Below are 17,503 nucleotides of genomic sequence, written 5' to 3' on the forward strand. Positions count from 1 at the left end.
ACTCACACACAGACACACCCGCACACACACACCCCCTCACTCACTCTCACACACACACATACACACACATTCACTCAGAACACACACTGAAAGACTCACACACCTATAGACACACACACAGACACACACTCACACACGCACGCACACACACACCCTCACTCACACACACAGAGAAACACACACATTCACTCAGAACACACACTTAAAGACAAACACACTTAAAGACTCACACACCTATGGACAGACACACACACACGCACACATACACATACAGAAAGACAAACCCATTCACTCAGAACACACACTTAAAGATTCACACACCTATGGACAGACACACACTCACACACGCAGGCACACACACACCCTCACACACACACACACACAGAAACACACACATTCACTCAGAACACACACTTAAAGACAAACACACTTAAAGACTCACACACCTATGGACAGACAGACACACACACACACACAGACACCCATACACATTCACTCAGAACACACTCTTAAAGACAAACACACTTAAAGACACACACCCATGGACACACACACAGACACACGCACACACAGACATACACACGCATTCACTCAGAACACACACTTAAAAACAAACACACTTAAAGACACACACCCATAGACACACACACACGCACACACACACATGTGCACACACAGACATACACACACATTCACTCAGAACACACACTTAAAGACAAACACACTTAAAGACTCACACACCTATGGGCAGACACACAGACACACACACACATTCACTCAGAACACACTCTTAAAGACAAACACACTTAAAGACACACACCCATAGACACACACACAGACACATGTGCACACACAGACATACACACACATTCACTCAGAACACACACTTAAAAACAAACACACTTAAAGACTCACACACCTATAGACAGACACACACCCACACACATTCACTCAGAACACACTCTTAAAGACAAACACACACACACACACATGTGTACACACAGACACACACATTCACTCAGAACACACTCTTAAAAACAAACACACTTAAAGACACACACACAGACACACACAGGCACACAGACACACACAGGCACACAGACACACACGGACACATGCGCACACACACATTCACTCAGAACACACTCTTAAAGACAAACACACACACCCATAGACACAGACACACACACATGTGCACACACATTCACTCAGAACACACTCTTAAAGACAAACACACACACCCATAGACACAGACACACACACATGTGCACACACATTCACTCAGAACACACTCTTAAAAACAAACACACTTAAAGACTCACACACCCATAGACACACACACACACACACACACACACACATGCTGCAGAGAGGGTGGGCCATGTGGTGTGGAGTGGAGCAGGTCTGAGGGCAGGGTGAAGGAAGGCGTGCCAGAGGAGTCAGTGCAGGGGTCAGGATGGCATTAGTCCCAGGGCAGGGTGAGGGTGAGAGAAGGCGTGCCAGAGGAGTCAGTGCAGGGGTCAGGATGGCATTAGTCCCAGGGCAGGGTGAGAGAAGGTGTGCCAGAGGAGTCAGTGCAGGGGTCAGGATGGCATTAGTCCCAGGGCAGGGTGAGGGTGAGAGAAGGCGTGCCAGAGGAGTCAGTGCAGGGGTCAGGATGGCGCTCCATCTCCCGCTGGCCATGGCACTCCTGATGGGTAAGTATGAGGCAACTTGCTGTTGTTTGTCACCTTCTTGGTCTGTCACCAAGTCCTGTGGCCTCCATGGTCAGGTCTGGTGGATTCCTTGTGTGCGAGCGGGACAGAGCAGAAGCAAACAGAACCAACACCGGTCCAGAACCTTCCGTCTTCCAGCCGGTACTTCACAAGCTCAGGTGAGTCCCAGAGGAGGTTCTGTTGGCACACAAAATACCACTTTGGGTCCTGACAGCTTCTGGATGCTCTCACAGGTCCCACAAGACCCGGTTTCACGGGTCCAACGGGACCTGGTTCCACCAATCTGACAAGACCCGGTCTCACGGGTCCGACAGGACCTGGTTCCACCAATCTGACAAGACCCGGTCTCACGGGACCAACAGGACCTGGTTCCACCAATCTGACAAGACCCGGTCTCACGGGACTAACAGGACCTGGTTCCACCAATCTGACAAGACCCGGTCTCACGGGTCCCACAAGACCCAGTCTCACGGGTCCGGCGGGACCTGGTTTCACCAATCTGACAAGACCCGGTCTCACGGGACCAACAGGACCTGGTTCCACCAATCTGACAAGACCCGGTCTCACGGGTCCCACAAGACCCAGTCTCACGGGTCCGGCGGGACCTGGTTTCACCAATCTGACAAGACCCGGTCTCAAGGGTCCGATGGGACCTGGTTTCACCAATCTGACAAGACCCCCTTCTATTGAGGACCAACTGAACCAGATCCACAAGGACCTGGAGAACCAAACCCAGAACTTTGTGTCTGAGGATAAAGGTACTTAGCAAACACACACACACACACACACACACACACGCACAAACACACAGATGAGTGATTGGCGTGGAATGTGTGTGTGTGTGTGCGTGCAGAGAAGTTCCAGGACTACGAGGACCATCTAGCATCCTCATCCTCATCATCATCATCAGGTGTGTGTCGAGAAGAGGATCTGGTGGCAGCGAGTCAGGCCCTGTGTGCTTCTACTTTCTACCAGCAGATGGAGCACTTGTCACCTGATCAACACTGCCTGCTGCTGGACCGCGTCATCATGTAACTCACTCACTCACTCACTCACTCACTCACTCACTCACTAGTGCCATCTTGTGTGTCTGCCATCTTGTGTGTCTGCCATCTTGTGTGTCTGCCATCTTGTGTGTCTGCCATCTTGTGTGTCTGCCATCTTGTGTGTCTGCCATGTTGTGTCGGGCATGTTGTGTCGGCCATGTTGTGTCGGGCATGTTGTGAGCGTCCATGTTGTGTCGGCCATGTTGTGTCGGGCATGTTGTGAGCGTCCATGTTGTGTCGGCCATGTTGTGTCGGCCATGTTGTGTCGGGCATGTTGTGAGCGTCCATGTTGTGTCGGCCATGTTGTGAGCGTCCATGTTGTGTCGGGCATGTTGTGTCTGCCATGTTGTGTCTGCCATGTTGTGTCTGCCATGTTGTGTCGGGCATGTTGTGTCTGCCATGTTGTGTCTGCCATGTTGTGTCTGCCATGTTGTGTCTGCCATGTTGTGTCTGCCATGTTGTGTCGGGCATGTTGTGTCGGGCATGTTGTGAGCGTCCATGTTGTGTCTGCCATGTTGTGAGCGTCCATGTTGTGTCGGCCATGTTGTGTCTGCCATGTTGTGTCTGCCATGTTGTGTCTGCCATGTTGTGTCGGCCATGTTGTGTCTGCCATGTTGTGTCTGCCATGTTGTGTCTGCCATGTTGTGTCGGCCATGTTGTGTCTGCCATGTTGTGTCTGCCATGTTGTGTCTGCCATGTTGTGTCGGCCATGTTGTGTCTGCCATGTTGTGTCTGCCATGTTGTGTCTGCCATGTTGTGTCGGCCATGTTGTGTCTGCCATGTTGTGTCTGCCATGTTGTGTCGGCCATGTTGTGTCTGCCATGTTGTGAGCGTCCATGTTGTGTCGGCCATGTTGTGTCGGGCATGTTGTGAGCGTCCATGTTGTGTCGGCCATGTTGTGTCGGGCATGTTGTGTCGGCCATGTTGTGAGCGTCCATGTTGTGTCGGCCATGTTGTGAGCGTCCATGTTGTGTCGGCCATGTTGTGAGCGTCCATGTTGTGTCTGCCATGTTGTGAGCGTCCATGTTGTGTCGGCCATGTTGTGTCTGCCATGTTGTGTCTGCCATGTTGTGTCTGCCATGTTGTGTCTGCCATGTTGTGTCGGGCATGTTGTGTCGGGCATGTTGTGTCTGCCATGTTGTGTCTGCCATGTTGTGTCTGCCATGTTGTGTCTGCCATGTTGTGTCGGGCATGTTGTGTCGGGCATGTTGTGAGCGTCCATGTTGTGTCTGCCATGTTGTGAGCGTCCATGTTGTGTCGGCCATGTTGTGTCTGCCATGTTGTGTCTGCCATGTTGTGTCTGCCATGTTGTGTCGGCCATGTTGTGTCTGCCATGTTGTGTCTGCCATGTTGTGTCGGCCATGTTGTGTCTGCCATGTTGTGTCGGCCATGTTGTGTCTGCCATGTTGTGTCTGCCATGTTGTGTCGGCCATGTTGTGTCTGCCATGTTGTGAGCGTCCATGTTGTGTCGGCCATGTTGTGTCTGCCATGTTGTGTCGGCCATGTTGTGTCTGCCATGTTGTGAGCGTCCATGTTGTGTCGGCCATGTTGTGTCGGCCATGTTGTGTCGGCCATGTTGTGTCGGCCATGTTGTGTCTGCCATGTTGTGTCGGGCATGTTGTGAGCGTCCATGTTGTGTCGGGCATGTTGTGAGCGGCCATGTTGTGAGCGTCCATGTTGTGTCTGCCATGTTGTGAGCGGCCATGTTGTGAGCGTCCATGTTGTGTCGGCCATGTTGTGAGCGTCCATGTTGTGTCGGCCATGTTGTGTCGGGCATGTTTTGAGCGTCCATGTTGTGTCTGCCATGTTGTGAGCGTCCATGTTGTGTCTGCCATGTTGTGAGCGTCCATGTTGTGTCTGCCATGTTGTGAGCGTCCATGTTGTGTCGGGCATGTTGTGAGCGTCCATGTTGTGTCGGCCATGTTGTGAGCGTCCATGTTGTGTCGGGCATGTTGTGAGCGTCCATGTTGTGTCTGCCATGTTGTGAGCGTCCATGTTGTGTCGGCCATGTTGTGTCTGCCATGTTGTGTCTGCCATGTTGTGTCTGCCATGTTGTGTCGGGCATGTTGTGTCGGGCATGTTGTGAGCGTCCATGTTGTGTCTGCCATGTTGTGAGCGTCCATGTTGTGTCGGCCATGTTGTGTCTGCCATGTTGTGTCTGCCATGTTGTGTCTGCCATGTTGTGTCTGCCATGTTGTGTCGGCCATGTTGTGTCTGCCATGTTGTGTCTGCCATGTTGTGTCGGCCATGTTGTGTCTGCCATGTTGTGTCGGCCATGTTGTGTCTGCCATGTTGTGTCGGCCATGTTGTGTCGGCCATGTTGTGTCTGCCATGTTGTGTCGGCCATGTTGTGTCTGCCATGTTGTGAGCGTCCATGTTGTGTCGGCCATGTTGTGTCGGCCATGTTGTGTCTGCCATGTTGTGAGCGGCCATGTTGTGAGCGTCCATGTTGTGTCGGCCATGTTGTGTCGGCCATGTTGTGTCGGGCATGTTGTGAGCGTCCATGTTGTGTCGGGCATGTTGTGAGCGTCCATGTTGTGTCGGCCATGTTGTGTCGGGCATGTTGTGAGCGTCCATGTTGTGTCGGCCATGTTGTGTCGGGCATGTTGTGTCGGGCATGTTGTGTCGGCCATGTTGTGAGCGTCCATGTTGTGTCGGCCATGTTGTGAGCGTCCATGTTGTGTCGGCCATGTTGTGTCGGCCATGTTGTGTCGGGCATGTTGTGAGCGTCCATGTTGTGTCGGGCATGTTGTGAGCGTCCATGTTGTGTCGGCCATGTTGTGTCGGGCATGTTGTGAGCGTCCATGTTGTGTCGGCCATGTTGTGTCTGCCATGTTGTGTCTGCCATGTTGTGTCGGCCATGTTGTGTCTGCCATGTTGTGAGCGTCCATGTTGTGTCGGCCATGTTGTGTCTGCCATGTTGTGTCGGGCATGTTGTGTCGGCCATGTTGTGAGCGGCCATGTTGTGAGCGTCCATGTTGTGTCGGCCATGTTGTGTCGGCCATGTTGTGTCGGGCATGTTGTGAGCGTCCATGTTGTGTCGGCCATGTTGTGTCGGCCATGTTGTGTCGGGCATGTTGTGAGCGTCCATGTTGTGTCGGCCATGTTGTGTCGGGCATGTTGTGTCGGGCATGTTGTGTCGGCCATGTTGTGTCGGCCATGTTGTGTCGGGCATGTTGTGTCGGGCATGTTGTGTCGGCCATGTTGTGAGCGTCCATGTTGTGTCGGCCATGTTGTGTCTGCCATGTTGTGAGCGTCCATGTTGTGTCTGCCATGTTGTGTCTGCCATGTTGTGTCTGCCATGTTGTGTCGGGCATGTTGTGTCGGGCATGTTGTGAGCGTCCATGTTGTGTCTGCCATGTTGTGAGCGTCCATGTTGTGTCGGCCATGTTGTGTCTGCCATGTTGTGTCTGCCATGTTGTGTCTGCCATGTTGTGTCTGCCATGTTGTGTCGGCCATGTTGTGTCTGCCATGTTGTGTCTGCCATGTTGTGTCGGCCATGTTGTGTCTGCCATGTTGTGTCGGCCATGTTGTGTCTGCCATGTTGTGTCTGCCATGTTGTGTCGGCCATGTTGTGTCTGCCATGTTGTGAGCGTCCATGTTGTGTCGGCCATGTTGTGTCGGCCATGTTGTGTCTGCCATGTTGTGTCGGCCATGTTGTGAGCGTCCATGTTGTGAGCGTCCATGTTGTGTCGGCCATGTTGTGTCGGCCATGTTGTGTCGGGCATGTTGTGAGCGTCCATGTTGTGTCGGGCATGTTGTGAGCGTCCATGTTGTGTCGGCCATGTTGTGTCGGGCATGTTGTGAGCGTCCATGTTGTGTCGGCCATGTTGTGTCTGCCATGTTGTGTCTGCCATGTTGTGTCGGCCATGTTGTGTCTGCCATGTTGTGAGCGTCCATGTTGTGTCGGCCATGTTGTGTCTGCCATGTTGTGTCGGGCATGTTGTGTCGGCCATGTTGTGAGCGGCCATGTTGTGAGCGTCCATGTTGTGTCGGCCATGTTGTGTCGGCCATGTTGTGTCGGGCATGTTGTGAGCGTCCATGTTGTGTCGGGCATGTTGTGAGCGTCCATGTTGTGTCGGCCATGTTGTGTCGGGCATGTTGTGAGCGTCCATGTTGTGTCGGCCATGTTGTGTCGGGCATGTTGTGTCGGGCATGTTGTGAGCGTCCATGTTGTGTCGGGCATGTTGTGAGCGTCCATGTTGTGTCGGGCATGTTGTGAGCGTCCATGTTGTGTCGGGCATGTTGTGAGCGTCCATGTTGTGTCGGGCATGTTGTGTCGGGCATGTTGTGAGCGTCCATGTTGTGAGCGTCCATGTTGTGTCGGGCATGTTGTGTCGGGCATGTTGTGTCGGCCATGTTGTGTCGGGCATGTTGTGAGCGTCCATGTTGTGTCGGCCATGTTGTGAGCGTCCATGTTGTGTCGGGCATGTTGTGTCGGGCATGTTGTGTCGGGCATGTTGTGAGCGTCCATGTTGTGTCGGGCATGTTGTGAGCGTCCATGTTGTGTCGGGCATGTTGTGAGCGTCCATGTTGTGTCGGCCATGTTGTGAGCGTCCATGTTGTGTCGGGCATGTTGTGTCGGGCATGTTGTGTCGGGCATGTTGTGAGCGTCCATGTTGTGTCGGGCATGTTGTGAGCGTCCATGTTGTGTCGGCCATGTTGTGAGCGTCCATGTTGTGTCGGGCATGTTGTGAGCGTCCATGTTGTGTCGGGCAGGGCGTACAACGACATGACGCTGTGCTTGGAGGAGTTGTCCCACTGGGCCGGCTGCTTCTATCCCAACAGCCAAGTCCAGGACTTGTTCCTGCAGGTCCACAGCAGCTTCTTCCAGCAGTGTCCCCGCCAAGAGCGCCCCCTGGAGGACGCCCCGCATGGGCTGGCGGTGGCCCTGACGCTGGGCACCGTCAGCATCCTGCCCGTGTTGGTCTACCTGGTGGGCTGGAGGAGCGGCGTGGACCCCGCTCGCTAACTCCACCTTCCTCTTCAGCTCCTACAAAATAAAAGTTGCCCCAGACGTGAAGGTTTCATCCTGCTTTTATTGTTTGCCACATGAATAGTGAGGTCACATGACCCAGGTGTCCAAAGTTGAGCTAATGTATAGCATTTGTTAGCACACTAATATTGACTTCATTTTGCAGGGGTTTTTTATTTGATGAATGCTACCTGTTAGCATGCTAACCTTAATAGGCCAGCTTTTAGCTAATAAGTTATATTTTGTTACTTGATGTATGCTAATGTTACCATGCTAGCATTTTTACCAAATCTTCCTGGTACACATGGCAGACTACTAAGGTTTGTTGTTCATATGTAAGCATGCAGACATTAGCATGCTAGCTTTTGTAGCTAATTTAGCAGGTATATACATCAGTGAATTGATGAAGGTGGACCCCGACTTAAACAAGTTGTAAAACTTATTGGGGTGTTACCATTTAGTGGTCAATTGTACATAATATGTACTGTACTGTGCAATCTACTAATAAATGTATCAATCGATCAAAAAAACTGTCATATATTTTGGTATTTTGCTGATGCTAACTGTAAGCATGCTATTATTAGCATAGTACTGTCAGCATGCACACTTTAATCCCAGCTTTTAGTTCATTTCTATTTTGCTACTTGACGTCTTCTAACGTTACCATGTTTGCATTTGTAACACATTTTTCTGGTACCCATCGCAGAGTAATCCTTTTTATGTGCTTGACATGTGCTACAATTTGTATTTTAGCATGATAACATTAGCATACTAGCTTTTGTAGCTAATTTAGCAGGTATACACATCAGTGTCATATATTTTGGTATTTCACAGATGCTAACTGTTAGCATAGTACTGTTAGCATGCTAGCATTTGTCTATTATTCCTACCTTACCATCGTGCTAACCGTTAGCATGTTAGCATAGTACTGTCGACATGCCAGCTTTTATCTATTTATGTTTCCTACCTTGCCATCGTGCTAACCGTTAGCATGTTAGCATCTGTTAACATGCCAGCTTTTATCTATTTATGTTTCCTACCTTGCCATCGTGCTAACCGTTAGCATGTTAGCATAGTACTGTTAACATGCCAGCTTTTATCTATTTATGTTTCCTACCTTGCCATCGTGCTAACCGTTAGCATTTTAGTTGGGCTTTTAAAGGACCTCTGTGAAGAAAACCTAGGCATTGTCCTGGTTCTGAAGGTGAAAACCGGGAAATGTCTGCGGCCCCGGGTGGGAGAGGTCGGGCGCCCCGGACCTTGGCGCAGTCCTCCAGCTCCCGTTTCAGGCCAGAGCGCCGTGGCCCTCGGAGGTCTGAGATGTGGACCTGCTGAACTTGGAGCCGGACGCTCCTTCCGGTCCGACCTTCCTGTGCAGGAGGGTCCTCATGTTCTTGCGGAACTTCTTGCCCACGAAGGCGTAGAGCAGCGGGTTGATGCCGCTGTGCAGCAGAGCTAAGCTGTTGCTCAGAAGCAGCGCCGTGCTGACCGCCCGCCGCTCGCCGCAGTCGAAGCGGACCAGCTCCGCCCTCAAGATGGTGTCCGCCATCAGGGCCAGGTGGTACGGGGTCCAGCACAGCAGGAAGCCCACCACCACGGCCACGATGACCCGCATGGCGCGGTGCTTGTGGAAGCCCCGCGTGCGCAGCAACCTGGCGACGGTGACGCCGTAGCAGACCACCATGACCACCAGGGGGAGCAGGAAGCCGAAAAAATGTCGGAAACCGCGCGTGGCGATCCTCCACACGGGGGCGCTGCCCACGTCGAAGCTCTCGGAGCACGACATCCTGTCCGAGTCCTGGTCCGCTCGGACGGCGTCGTTGAAGAGCGCGGGCAGAGCCAGGGCGCTCCCCAGGGCCCACACGGCGCCGCACACCAGCCGGCTGCACTTCCTCTGCTGGCTCCCGAGGGCCTGGTTGGCGCGCACGATGGCCAGGTAGCGGTCCACGCTGATGCACGCCAGGAAGAGGATGCTGCTGTAGAAGTTGGTCTCGAAGATCAGGTTGAGCGCCTTGCACATGCCGTCGCCGAAGATCCAGCCCTGAGTCAGCGCCGCCGCCCAGAAAGGCACGGTCAGCGCCATCAGCCCGTCCGCCAGCGTCAGGTGGAACAGGTACACGTCGGACGGCGTCAGCGTGCGCCGACTGTGCGCGATCACGCACGCCACCAGCAGGTTCCCGGGGATGGCCAGGAGGAAGATGGCCACCAGGAGCACGCTCAGCGCCGTGGCGGCGCGGGCGTCCAGGGGCCGCACCTCGCACGGCAGCGTGCCGGGATCCACCACGAACACCGTGTGGTTGCTGTGGGCGGAGTCATTGAGGAGGTCGAAATAACCGTAGTCGAAGTTCACGATGATGGACATGATCAGCCGGAAGGTTTGACTCGCCGAGGAGGACGAGCGCTCTGTGGATCCTGGCCCGACTTCCTCTCGCCACACTTCCTGCCGCCATGGGGAGGGTGGTTGCCATGGCAAGGAAGTTTCTCCCCGGGTCACGTGGTCTTCTGGACCCTGACGACCGCCGGGCCGCAGGTGAAGAAACAAAGTCGGTGTGGAAACAGGAAGGGAGGTTTGTTGTGAAAGGAACACTTCCTGTTTGTCTTGCTGTCTTTTTAATGCTTGCCGTGTGTGTGTGTGTAGGTGTGTGTGTGTAGGTGTGTGTGTGTAGGTGTGTGTGTGTAGGTGTGTGTGTAGGTGTGTGTGTGTGTATGCGTAAGTGCGTGTGTCTGTAGGTGAGTGTGTATTAGTGTCTGTGTCTGTGTGTGTGTGTGTGTCTGTAGGTGTGTGTGTGTGTCTAGGTGTGTGTGTGTGTGTGTGTCTGTAGGTGAGTGTGTATTAGTGTCTGTGTCTGTGTGTGTGTGTGTCTGTAGGTGTGTGTGTGTGTGTGTAGGTGTGTGTGTGTGTGTGTCTGTAGGTGAGTGTGTATTAGTGTCTGTGTCTGTGTGTGTGTGTGTCTGTAGGTGTGTGTGTGTGTGTAGGTGTGTGTATGTGTAGGTGTGTGTGTCTGTAGGTGAGTGTGTGTGTCTAGGTGTGTGTGTGTGTGTGTGTCTGTAGGTGAGTGTGTATTAGTGTCTGTGTCTGTGTGTGTGTGTGTCTGTAGGTGTGTGTGTGTGTGTAGGTGTGTGTATGTGTAGGTGTGTGTGTCTGTAGGTGAGTGTGTGTGTCTAGGTGTGTGTGTGTGTGTGTGTCTGTAGGTGAGTGTGTATTAGTGTCTGTGTCTGTGTGTGTGTGTGTCTGTAGGTGTGTGTGTGTGTGTAGGTGTGTGTATGTGTAGGTGTGTGTGTCTGTAGGTGAGTGTGTGTGTGTGTGTGGGTGTGTGTGTCTGTAGGTGAGTGTGTATTAGTGTCTGTGTCTGTGTGTGTGTGTGTCTGTAGGTGTGTGTGTGTGTGTCTCTAGGTGTGTGTGTGTGTGTGTAGGTGTGTGTGTCTGTAGGTGTGTGTGTGTGTGTCTGTAGGTGAGTGTGTGTGTGTGTGTGTGTGTGTGTGTGTGTGTAGGTGTGTGTGTCTGTAGGTGTGTGTGTGTGTGTCTGTAGGTGAGTGTGTGTGTGTGTGTGTGTGTGTGTGTGTGTAGGTGTGTGTGTCTGTAGGTGTGTGTGTGTGTGTAGGTGTGTGTATGTGTAGGTGTGTGTATGTGTAGGTGTGTGTATGTGTAGGTGTGTGTGTCTGTAGGTGAGTGTGTGTGTGTGTGTGGGTGTGTGTGTCTGTAGGTGAGTGTGTGTGTGTGTGTGGGTGTGTGTGTCTGTAGGTGAGTGTGTATTAGTGTCTGTGTCTGTGTGTGTGTGTGTCTGTAGGTGTGTGTGTGTGCGTAAGTGCGTGTGTCTGTAGGTGAGTGTGTATTAGTGTCTGTGTCTGTGTGTGTGTGTCTGTAGGTGTGTGTGTGTGTGTGTAGGTGTGTGTGTCTGTAGGTGTGTGTGTGTGTGTGTCTGTAGGTGAGTGTGTGTGTGTGTGTGTGTGTGTGTGTGTGTGTAGGTGTGTGTGTCTGTAGGTGTGTGTGTGTGTGTAGGTGTGTGTGTAGGTGTGTGTATGTGTAGGTGTGTGTGTCTGTAGGTGAGTGTGTGTGTGTGTGTGGGTGTGTGTGTCTGTAGGTGAGTGTGTATTAGTGTCTGTGTCTGTGTGTGTGTGTGTCTGTAGGTGTGTGTGTGTGCGTAGGTGCGTGTGTCTGTAGGTGAGTGTGTATTAGTGTCTGTGTCTGTGTGTGTGTGTCTGTAGGTGTGTGTGTGTGTAGGTGTGTGTGTGTGTGTGTGTCTGTAGGTGTGTGTGTGTGTGTCTGTAGGTGAGTGTGTGTGTGTGTGTGTGTGTGTAGGTGTGTGTGTCTGTAGGTGTGTGTGTGTGTGTAGGTGTGTGTGTAGGTGTGTGTATGTGTAGGTGTGTGTGTCTGTAGGTGAGTGTGTGTGTGTGTGTGGGTGTGTGTGTCTGTAGGTGAGTGTGTATTAGTGTCTGTGTCTGTGTGTGTGTGTGTCTGTAGGTGTGTGTGTGTGCGTAGGTGCGTGTGTCTGTAGGTGAGTGTGTATTAGTGTCTGTGTCTGTGTGTGTGTGTCTGTAGGTGTGTGTGTGTGTGTGTAGGTGTGTGTGTCTGTAGGTGTGTGTGTGTGTGTCTGTAGGTGAGTGTGTGTGTGTGTGTGTGTGTGTGTGTGTGTGTGTGTAGGTGTGTGTGTCTGTAGGTGTGTGTGTGTGTGTAGGTGTGTGTGTCTGTAGGTGTGTGTGTGTGTGTAGGTGTGTGTGTCTGTAGGTGAGTGTGTGTGTGTGTGTGTGTGTGTGGGCGGTGACACATTGCTCCATGCCAGGGAGGTGTTTCATATTTTCAGGAAGACCTGCTGCTCCACTTGGCTCCTGGAGTCTGCAACCATGTGACCAAACATGTGACCAACCATGTGACCAAACATGTGACCAACCATGTGACCAAACATGTGACCAACCATGTGACCAAACATGTGACCAACCATGTGACCAACCATGTGACCAACCATGTGACCAACCATGTGACCAAACATGTGACCAACCATGTGACCAACCATGTGACCAAACATGTGACCAACCACAAATCCTCCTAAAGAACATGAAGAAGTAGAATAAAAGATCACACTTAACTCTAATAACACATGTGGATGTAACTGAGTAAAAGTATTAGTTACTTTGTAAGTCCAGCTGAGTGATCACAACAAATCATATCAAATTTAGTCATTAAAGTTACTTGAGTAACTGAGTAAAAGTATTAGTTACTTTGAAGTCCAGCTGAGTGATCACAAGTCATATCAAGATTAGTCATTAAAGTTACTGAGTAACTGATAAAAGTATTAATACCGGCTGAGTGATCACAACAAATTATATCAAGTTTAGTCATTCAAGTTACTTGAGTAACTGAGTAAAAGTAATAATACCGGATGAGTGATCACAACAAATCATATCAAAGTTACTTGAGTAAGGGAGTGAAAGTAATATTACTGATCACATTAAAGTTACTTGAGTAACTGAGTAAAAGTATTAGTTACTTTGAAGTCCAGCTGAGTGATCACAAGTCATATCAAGATTAGTTATTAAAGTTACTGAGTAACTGATAAAAGTATTAATACCGGCTGAGTGATCACAACCAATCATATCAAGTTTAGTCATTAAAGTTACTTGAGTAACTGAGTAAAAGGATTAGTTACTTTGTAATTCCAGCTGAGTGATCACAACGAATCATATCAAGATTAGTCATTAAAGTTACTGAGTAACTGATAAAAGTAATATTACTGACTGAGGGATCACAACAAATCATATCAAAGTTACTGGAGTAAGAGAGTGAAAGTAATATTACTGGCAAAGTGATCACAACCAATCATATCAAGTTTAGTCATTAAAGTTACTCGAGTAAGGGAGTGAAAGTAATATTACTGGCAGAGTGATCACAACCAATCATATCAAGTTTAGTCATTAAAGTTACTTGAGTAACTGAGTAAAAGGATTAGTTACTTTGTAATTCCAGCTGAGTGATCATAACGAATCATATCAAGATTAGTCATTAAAGTTACTTGAGTAACTGAGTAAAAGGATTAGTTACTTTGAAATTCCAGCTGAGTGATCACAACGAATCATATCAAGATTAGTCATTAAAGTTACTTGAGTAAGGGAGTGAAAGTAATATTACTGGCAGAGTGATCACAACAAATCATATCAAGATTAGTCATTAAAGTTACTGAGTAACTGATAAAAGTAATATTACTGGCAGAGTGATCACAACAAATCATATCAAAATTAGTCATTAAAGTTACTGAGTAACTGATAAAAGTAATATTACTGGCAGAGTGATCACAACAAATCATATCAAAGTTACTGGAGTAAGGGAGTGAAAGTATTATATTTGGTTGCGGAGCAGGTCAGACAAGAAGAGGCAGCAGGTGTGTGTGTCATCTTTATTGCGGAGGTGTGACAGGTGACAGGTGAGTTTCAGGTGAAGAGCTTGTCCCACAGCTCCACCTTCATGATGGCGCGTCCGACGGGGGACATGGTGACCTTGACGTCCATCTTGGTGTCGTGGAAGTCCAGGCAGCAGCCGCTGGCCTCCTGGCGCACGAAGCTCTTCATGTCCTTGTCGTAGTACATCTCCTTGTAGAGGTTCTGGTCCGTGTCCCGGCCCGTGGGGTAGAGACCCACACCCACCCAGTTCTTGTACAGGCGGTAGTCGAAGGGCACGGAGAACATGATGGCCAGCTTCTCCAGCGGCTGGTTGCTCTGCCGGTGGAAGATCTCGTAGGTCATCACGCCCACCGCGCCCGAGGTGGCCGCCTTGCTCTTGCTGAAGTTGCACACCTCGGTCTTGAGGGGGCGCACCGTGGGCTGGGGGGGGCTGTGGCAGTTGCCGCTGTCCAGGAAGACCCTGGGAGGGAAGACAGCCGCTGCTCACTCTGGGAGGACCAGATGGACGCTCACCTGTACTCACTTGGGGTTCATGAGGGCGTAGTCGCTGGTCAGGTTGGTGATCTCGATGGTCACGTTCCTGCGACTCTCCTGGTTGGCCGACAAGGCCTCGGCGGTCTCCGACATGATGGGGAAGACTGGCTGAGTGTGGGGCGGACTCTTCTGGAAGGAAGGAGGACGCTTCTTACCTGCCGCACGACAAAGTGACTTCTTGCTGGGATCTGCTGTGTCTTCACACCTGCGGGGCTCCGCCCACGGGGCGTGGCCCACGCTGCTATTGTGCCCAGCCGGTCCGTTCGGCATTCCGGGCGCCGCACCCTCAACCCGTCTCCGGACCTGTTTGGGGGCTTCTGCTGCACAGGTGTGGTGAGAACACAAGACGGTGTGTTGAGTCGGCTCCGCCCCAAGACTGTTGCACCTGGGCCAGGTCTCGCATGAGCACACCTGTATTGTTCTTTGACTTTTCTAGCTGTATGTACACACCACTTTGTAGCTGTATGTACACACCACTTTGTAGCTGTATGTACACACCACTTTGTAGCTGTATGTACATACCACTTTGTAGCTGTATGTACACACCACTTTGTAGCTGTATGTACACACCACTTTGTAGCTGTATGTACACACCACTTTGTAGCTGTATGTACACACCACTTTGTAGCTGTATGTACACACCACTTTGTAGCTGTATGCACACACCACTTTGTAGCTGTATGTACACACCACTTTGTAGCTGTATGCACACACCACTTTGTAGCTGTATGTACACACCACTTTGTAGCTGTATGTACACACCACTTTGTAGCTGTATGTACACACCACTTTGTAGCTGGATGTACACACCACTTTGTAGCTGTATGTACACACCACTTTGTAGCTGGATGTACACACCACTTTGTAGCTGTATGTACACACCACTTTGTAGCTGTATGTACACACCACTTTGTAGCTGTATGTACACACCACTTTGTAGCTGTATGTACACACCACTTTGTAGCTGTATGTACACACCACTTTGTAGCTGTATGTACACACCACTTTGTAGCTGTATGTACACACCACTTTGTAGCTGTATGTACACACCACTTTGTAGCTGTATGTACACACCATTTTGTAGCTGTATGTACACACCACTTTGTAGCTGTATGTACACACCTCTTTGTAGCTGTATGTACACACCACTTTGTAGCTGTATGCACACACCACTTTGTAGCTGTATGTACACACCACTTTGTAGCTGTATGTACACACCACTTTGTAGCTGTATGTACACACCACTTTGTAGCTGTATGTACACACCACTTTGTAGCTGTATGTACACACCACTTTGTAGCTGTATGTACACACCACTTTGTAGCTGTATGTACACACCACTTTGTAGCTGTATGTACACACCACTTTGTAGCTGTATGTACACACCACTTTGTAGCTGTATGTACACACCACTTTGTAGCTGTATGTACACACCTCTTTGTAGCTGTATGTACACACCACTTTGTAGCTGTATGTACACACCACTTTGTAGCTGTATGTACACACCACTTTGTAGCTGTATGTACACACCACTTTGTAGCTGTATGTACACACCACTTTGTAGCTGTATGTACACACCACTTTGTAGCTGTATGTACACACCACTTTGTAGCTGTATGTACACACCACTTTGTAGCTGTATGTACACACCACTTTGTAGCTGTATGTACACACCACTTTGTAGCTGTATGTACACACCACTTTGTAGCTGTATGTACACACCACTTTGTAGCTGTATGTACACACCACTTCTACAAACCCCGTTTCCATATGAGTTGGGAAATGGTGTTAGATGTAAATATAAACAGAATACAATGATTTGCAAATCCTTTTCAAGCCATATTCAGTTGAACAAAGACAACATATTTCATGTTCAAACTCATGAACATTTTTTTTTTTGGCAAATAATCATTAACTTTAGAATTTGATGCCAGCAACACGTGACAAAGAAGTTAGGAAAGGTGGCAATAAATACTGATAAAGTTGAGGAATGCTCATCAAACGCTTATTTGGAACATCCCACAGGTGTGCAGGCTAATTGGGAACAGGTGGGTGCCATGATTGGCTATAAAAACAGCTTCCCAAAAAATGCTCAGTCTTTCACAAGAAAGGATGGGGCGAGGTACACCCCTTTGTCCACAACTGTGTGAGCAAATAGTCAAACAGTTTAAGAACAACCTTTCTGAAAGTGACATTGCAAGAAATTGAGGGATTTCAACATCTACGCTCCATAATATCATCAAAAGGTTCAGAGAATCTGGAGAAATCACTCCACGTAAGCGGCATGGCCAGAAACCAACATTGAATGACCGTGACCTTCCATCCCTCAGACGGCACTGTATCAAAAACCAACATCAATCTCTAAAGGATATCACCACATGGGCTCAGGAACACTTCATAAAACCACTGTCACTAAATACAGTTGGTCGCTACATCTGTAAGTGCAAGTTAAAGCTCTACTATGCGAAGCGAAAGCCATTTATCAACAACATCCAGAAACGCTGCCGGCTTCTCTGGGCCCGAGGTCATCTAAGATGGACTGATGCAAAGTGGAAAAGTGTTCTGTGGTCTGACGAATCCACATTTCAAATTGTTTTTGGAAATATTCAACATCGTGTCATCCGGACCAAAGGGGAAGCGAACCATCCAGACTGTTATCGAAGCAAAGTGTAAAAGCCAGCATGTGTGATGGTATGGGGGTGTATTAGTGATTGTTGTAGGGTGAAAGTGTTGTAGTCAGCATGTGTGATGGTATGGGGGTGTATTAGTGGCCAAGGCATGGGTAACTTACACATGTGTGAAGGCACCATTAATGCTGAAAGGTACATACAGCTTTTGGA

The 17,503-nt window shown here is 49.8% G+C and overlaps 3 protein-coding genes across 4 annotated transcripts; 1 reads left to right on the forward strand and 2 right to left on the reverse strand.

Annotated features, from left to right (window-relative positions):
• LOC133535899 (mucin-2-like) lies at window positions 1–8,266 on the forward strand. 2 transcript variants are annotated; one of them, XM_061875942.1, is made up of 6 exons: window positions 1–1,557; window positions 1,627–1,697; window positions 1,772–1,873; window positions 1,949–2,473; window positions 2,569–2,746; window positions 7,481–8,266. In XM_061875942.1, the coding sequence occupies exons 1-6, from the start codon at window positions 1,457–1,459 to the stop codon at window positions 7,731–7,733; spliced, it is 1,230 nt and encodes a 409-aa protein (XP_061731926.1). In that variant the 5' UTR covers window positions 1–1,456; the 3' UTR covers window positions 7,734–8,266. The 2 variants fall into 2 exon arrangements, with proteins under 2 accessions (XP_061731926.1, XP_061731925.1); XM_061875941.1 differs by having other exon boundaries at window positions 7–1,697.
• Window positions 7,781–11,278, reverse strand: LOC133535904 (C-X-C chemokine receptor type 2-like). The gene is made up of 2 exons (XM_061875951.1): window positions 8,777–11,278; window positions 7,781–8,703 (listed from the first exon to the last, which is right to left on the reverse strand). Exon 1 carries the CDS (start codon window positions 10,096–10,098, stop codon window positions 9,022–9,024), a length of 1,077 nt encoding a protein of 358 aa, XP_061731935.1. The 5' UTR covers window positions 10,099–11,278; the 3' UTR covers window positions 7,781–8,703; window positions 8,777–9,021.
• Window positions 11,279–14,111: 2,833 nt separating this feature from the next.
• On the reverse strand, window positions 14,112–14,948 carry LOC133535909 (uncharacterized). The gene is made up of 2 exons (XM_061875960.1): window positions 14,653–14,948; window positions 14,112–14,589 (listed from the first exon to the last, which is right to left on the reverse strand). The coding sequence occupies exons 1-2, from the start codon at window positions 14,931–14,933 to the stop codon at window positions 14,160–14,162; spliced, it is 711 nt and encodes a 236-aa protein (XP_061731944.1). The 5' UTR covers window positions 14,934–14,948; the 3' UTR covers window positions 14,112–14,159.
• Window positions 14,949–17,503: the final 2,555 nt, after the last annotated feature.

This window comes from Nerophis ophidion, linkage group LG17 (genome assembly GCF_033978795.1).
Source record: "Nerophis ophidion isolate RoL-2023_Sa linkage group LG17, RoL_Noph_v1.0, whole genome shotgun sequence".
NCBI lineage: Eukaryota > Metazoa > Chordata > Actinopteri > Syngnathiformes > Syngnathidae > Nerophis > Nerophis ophidion.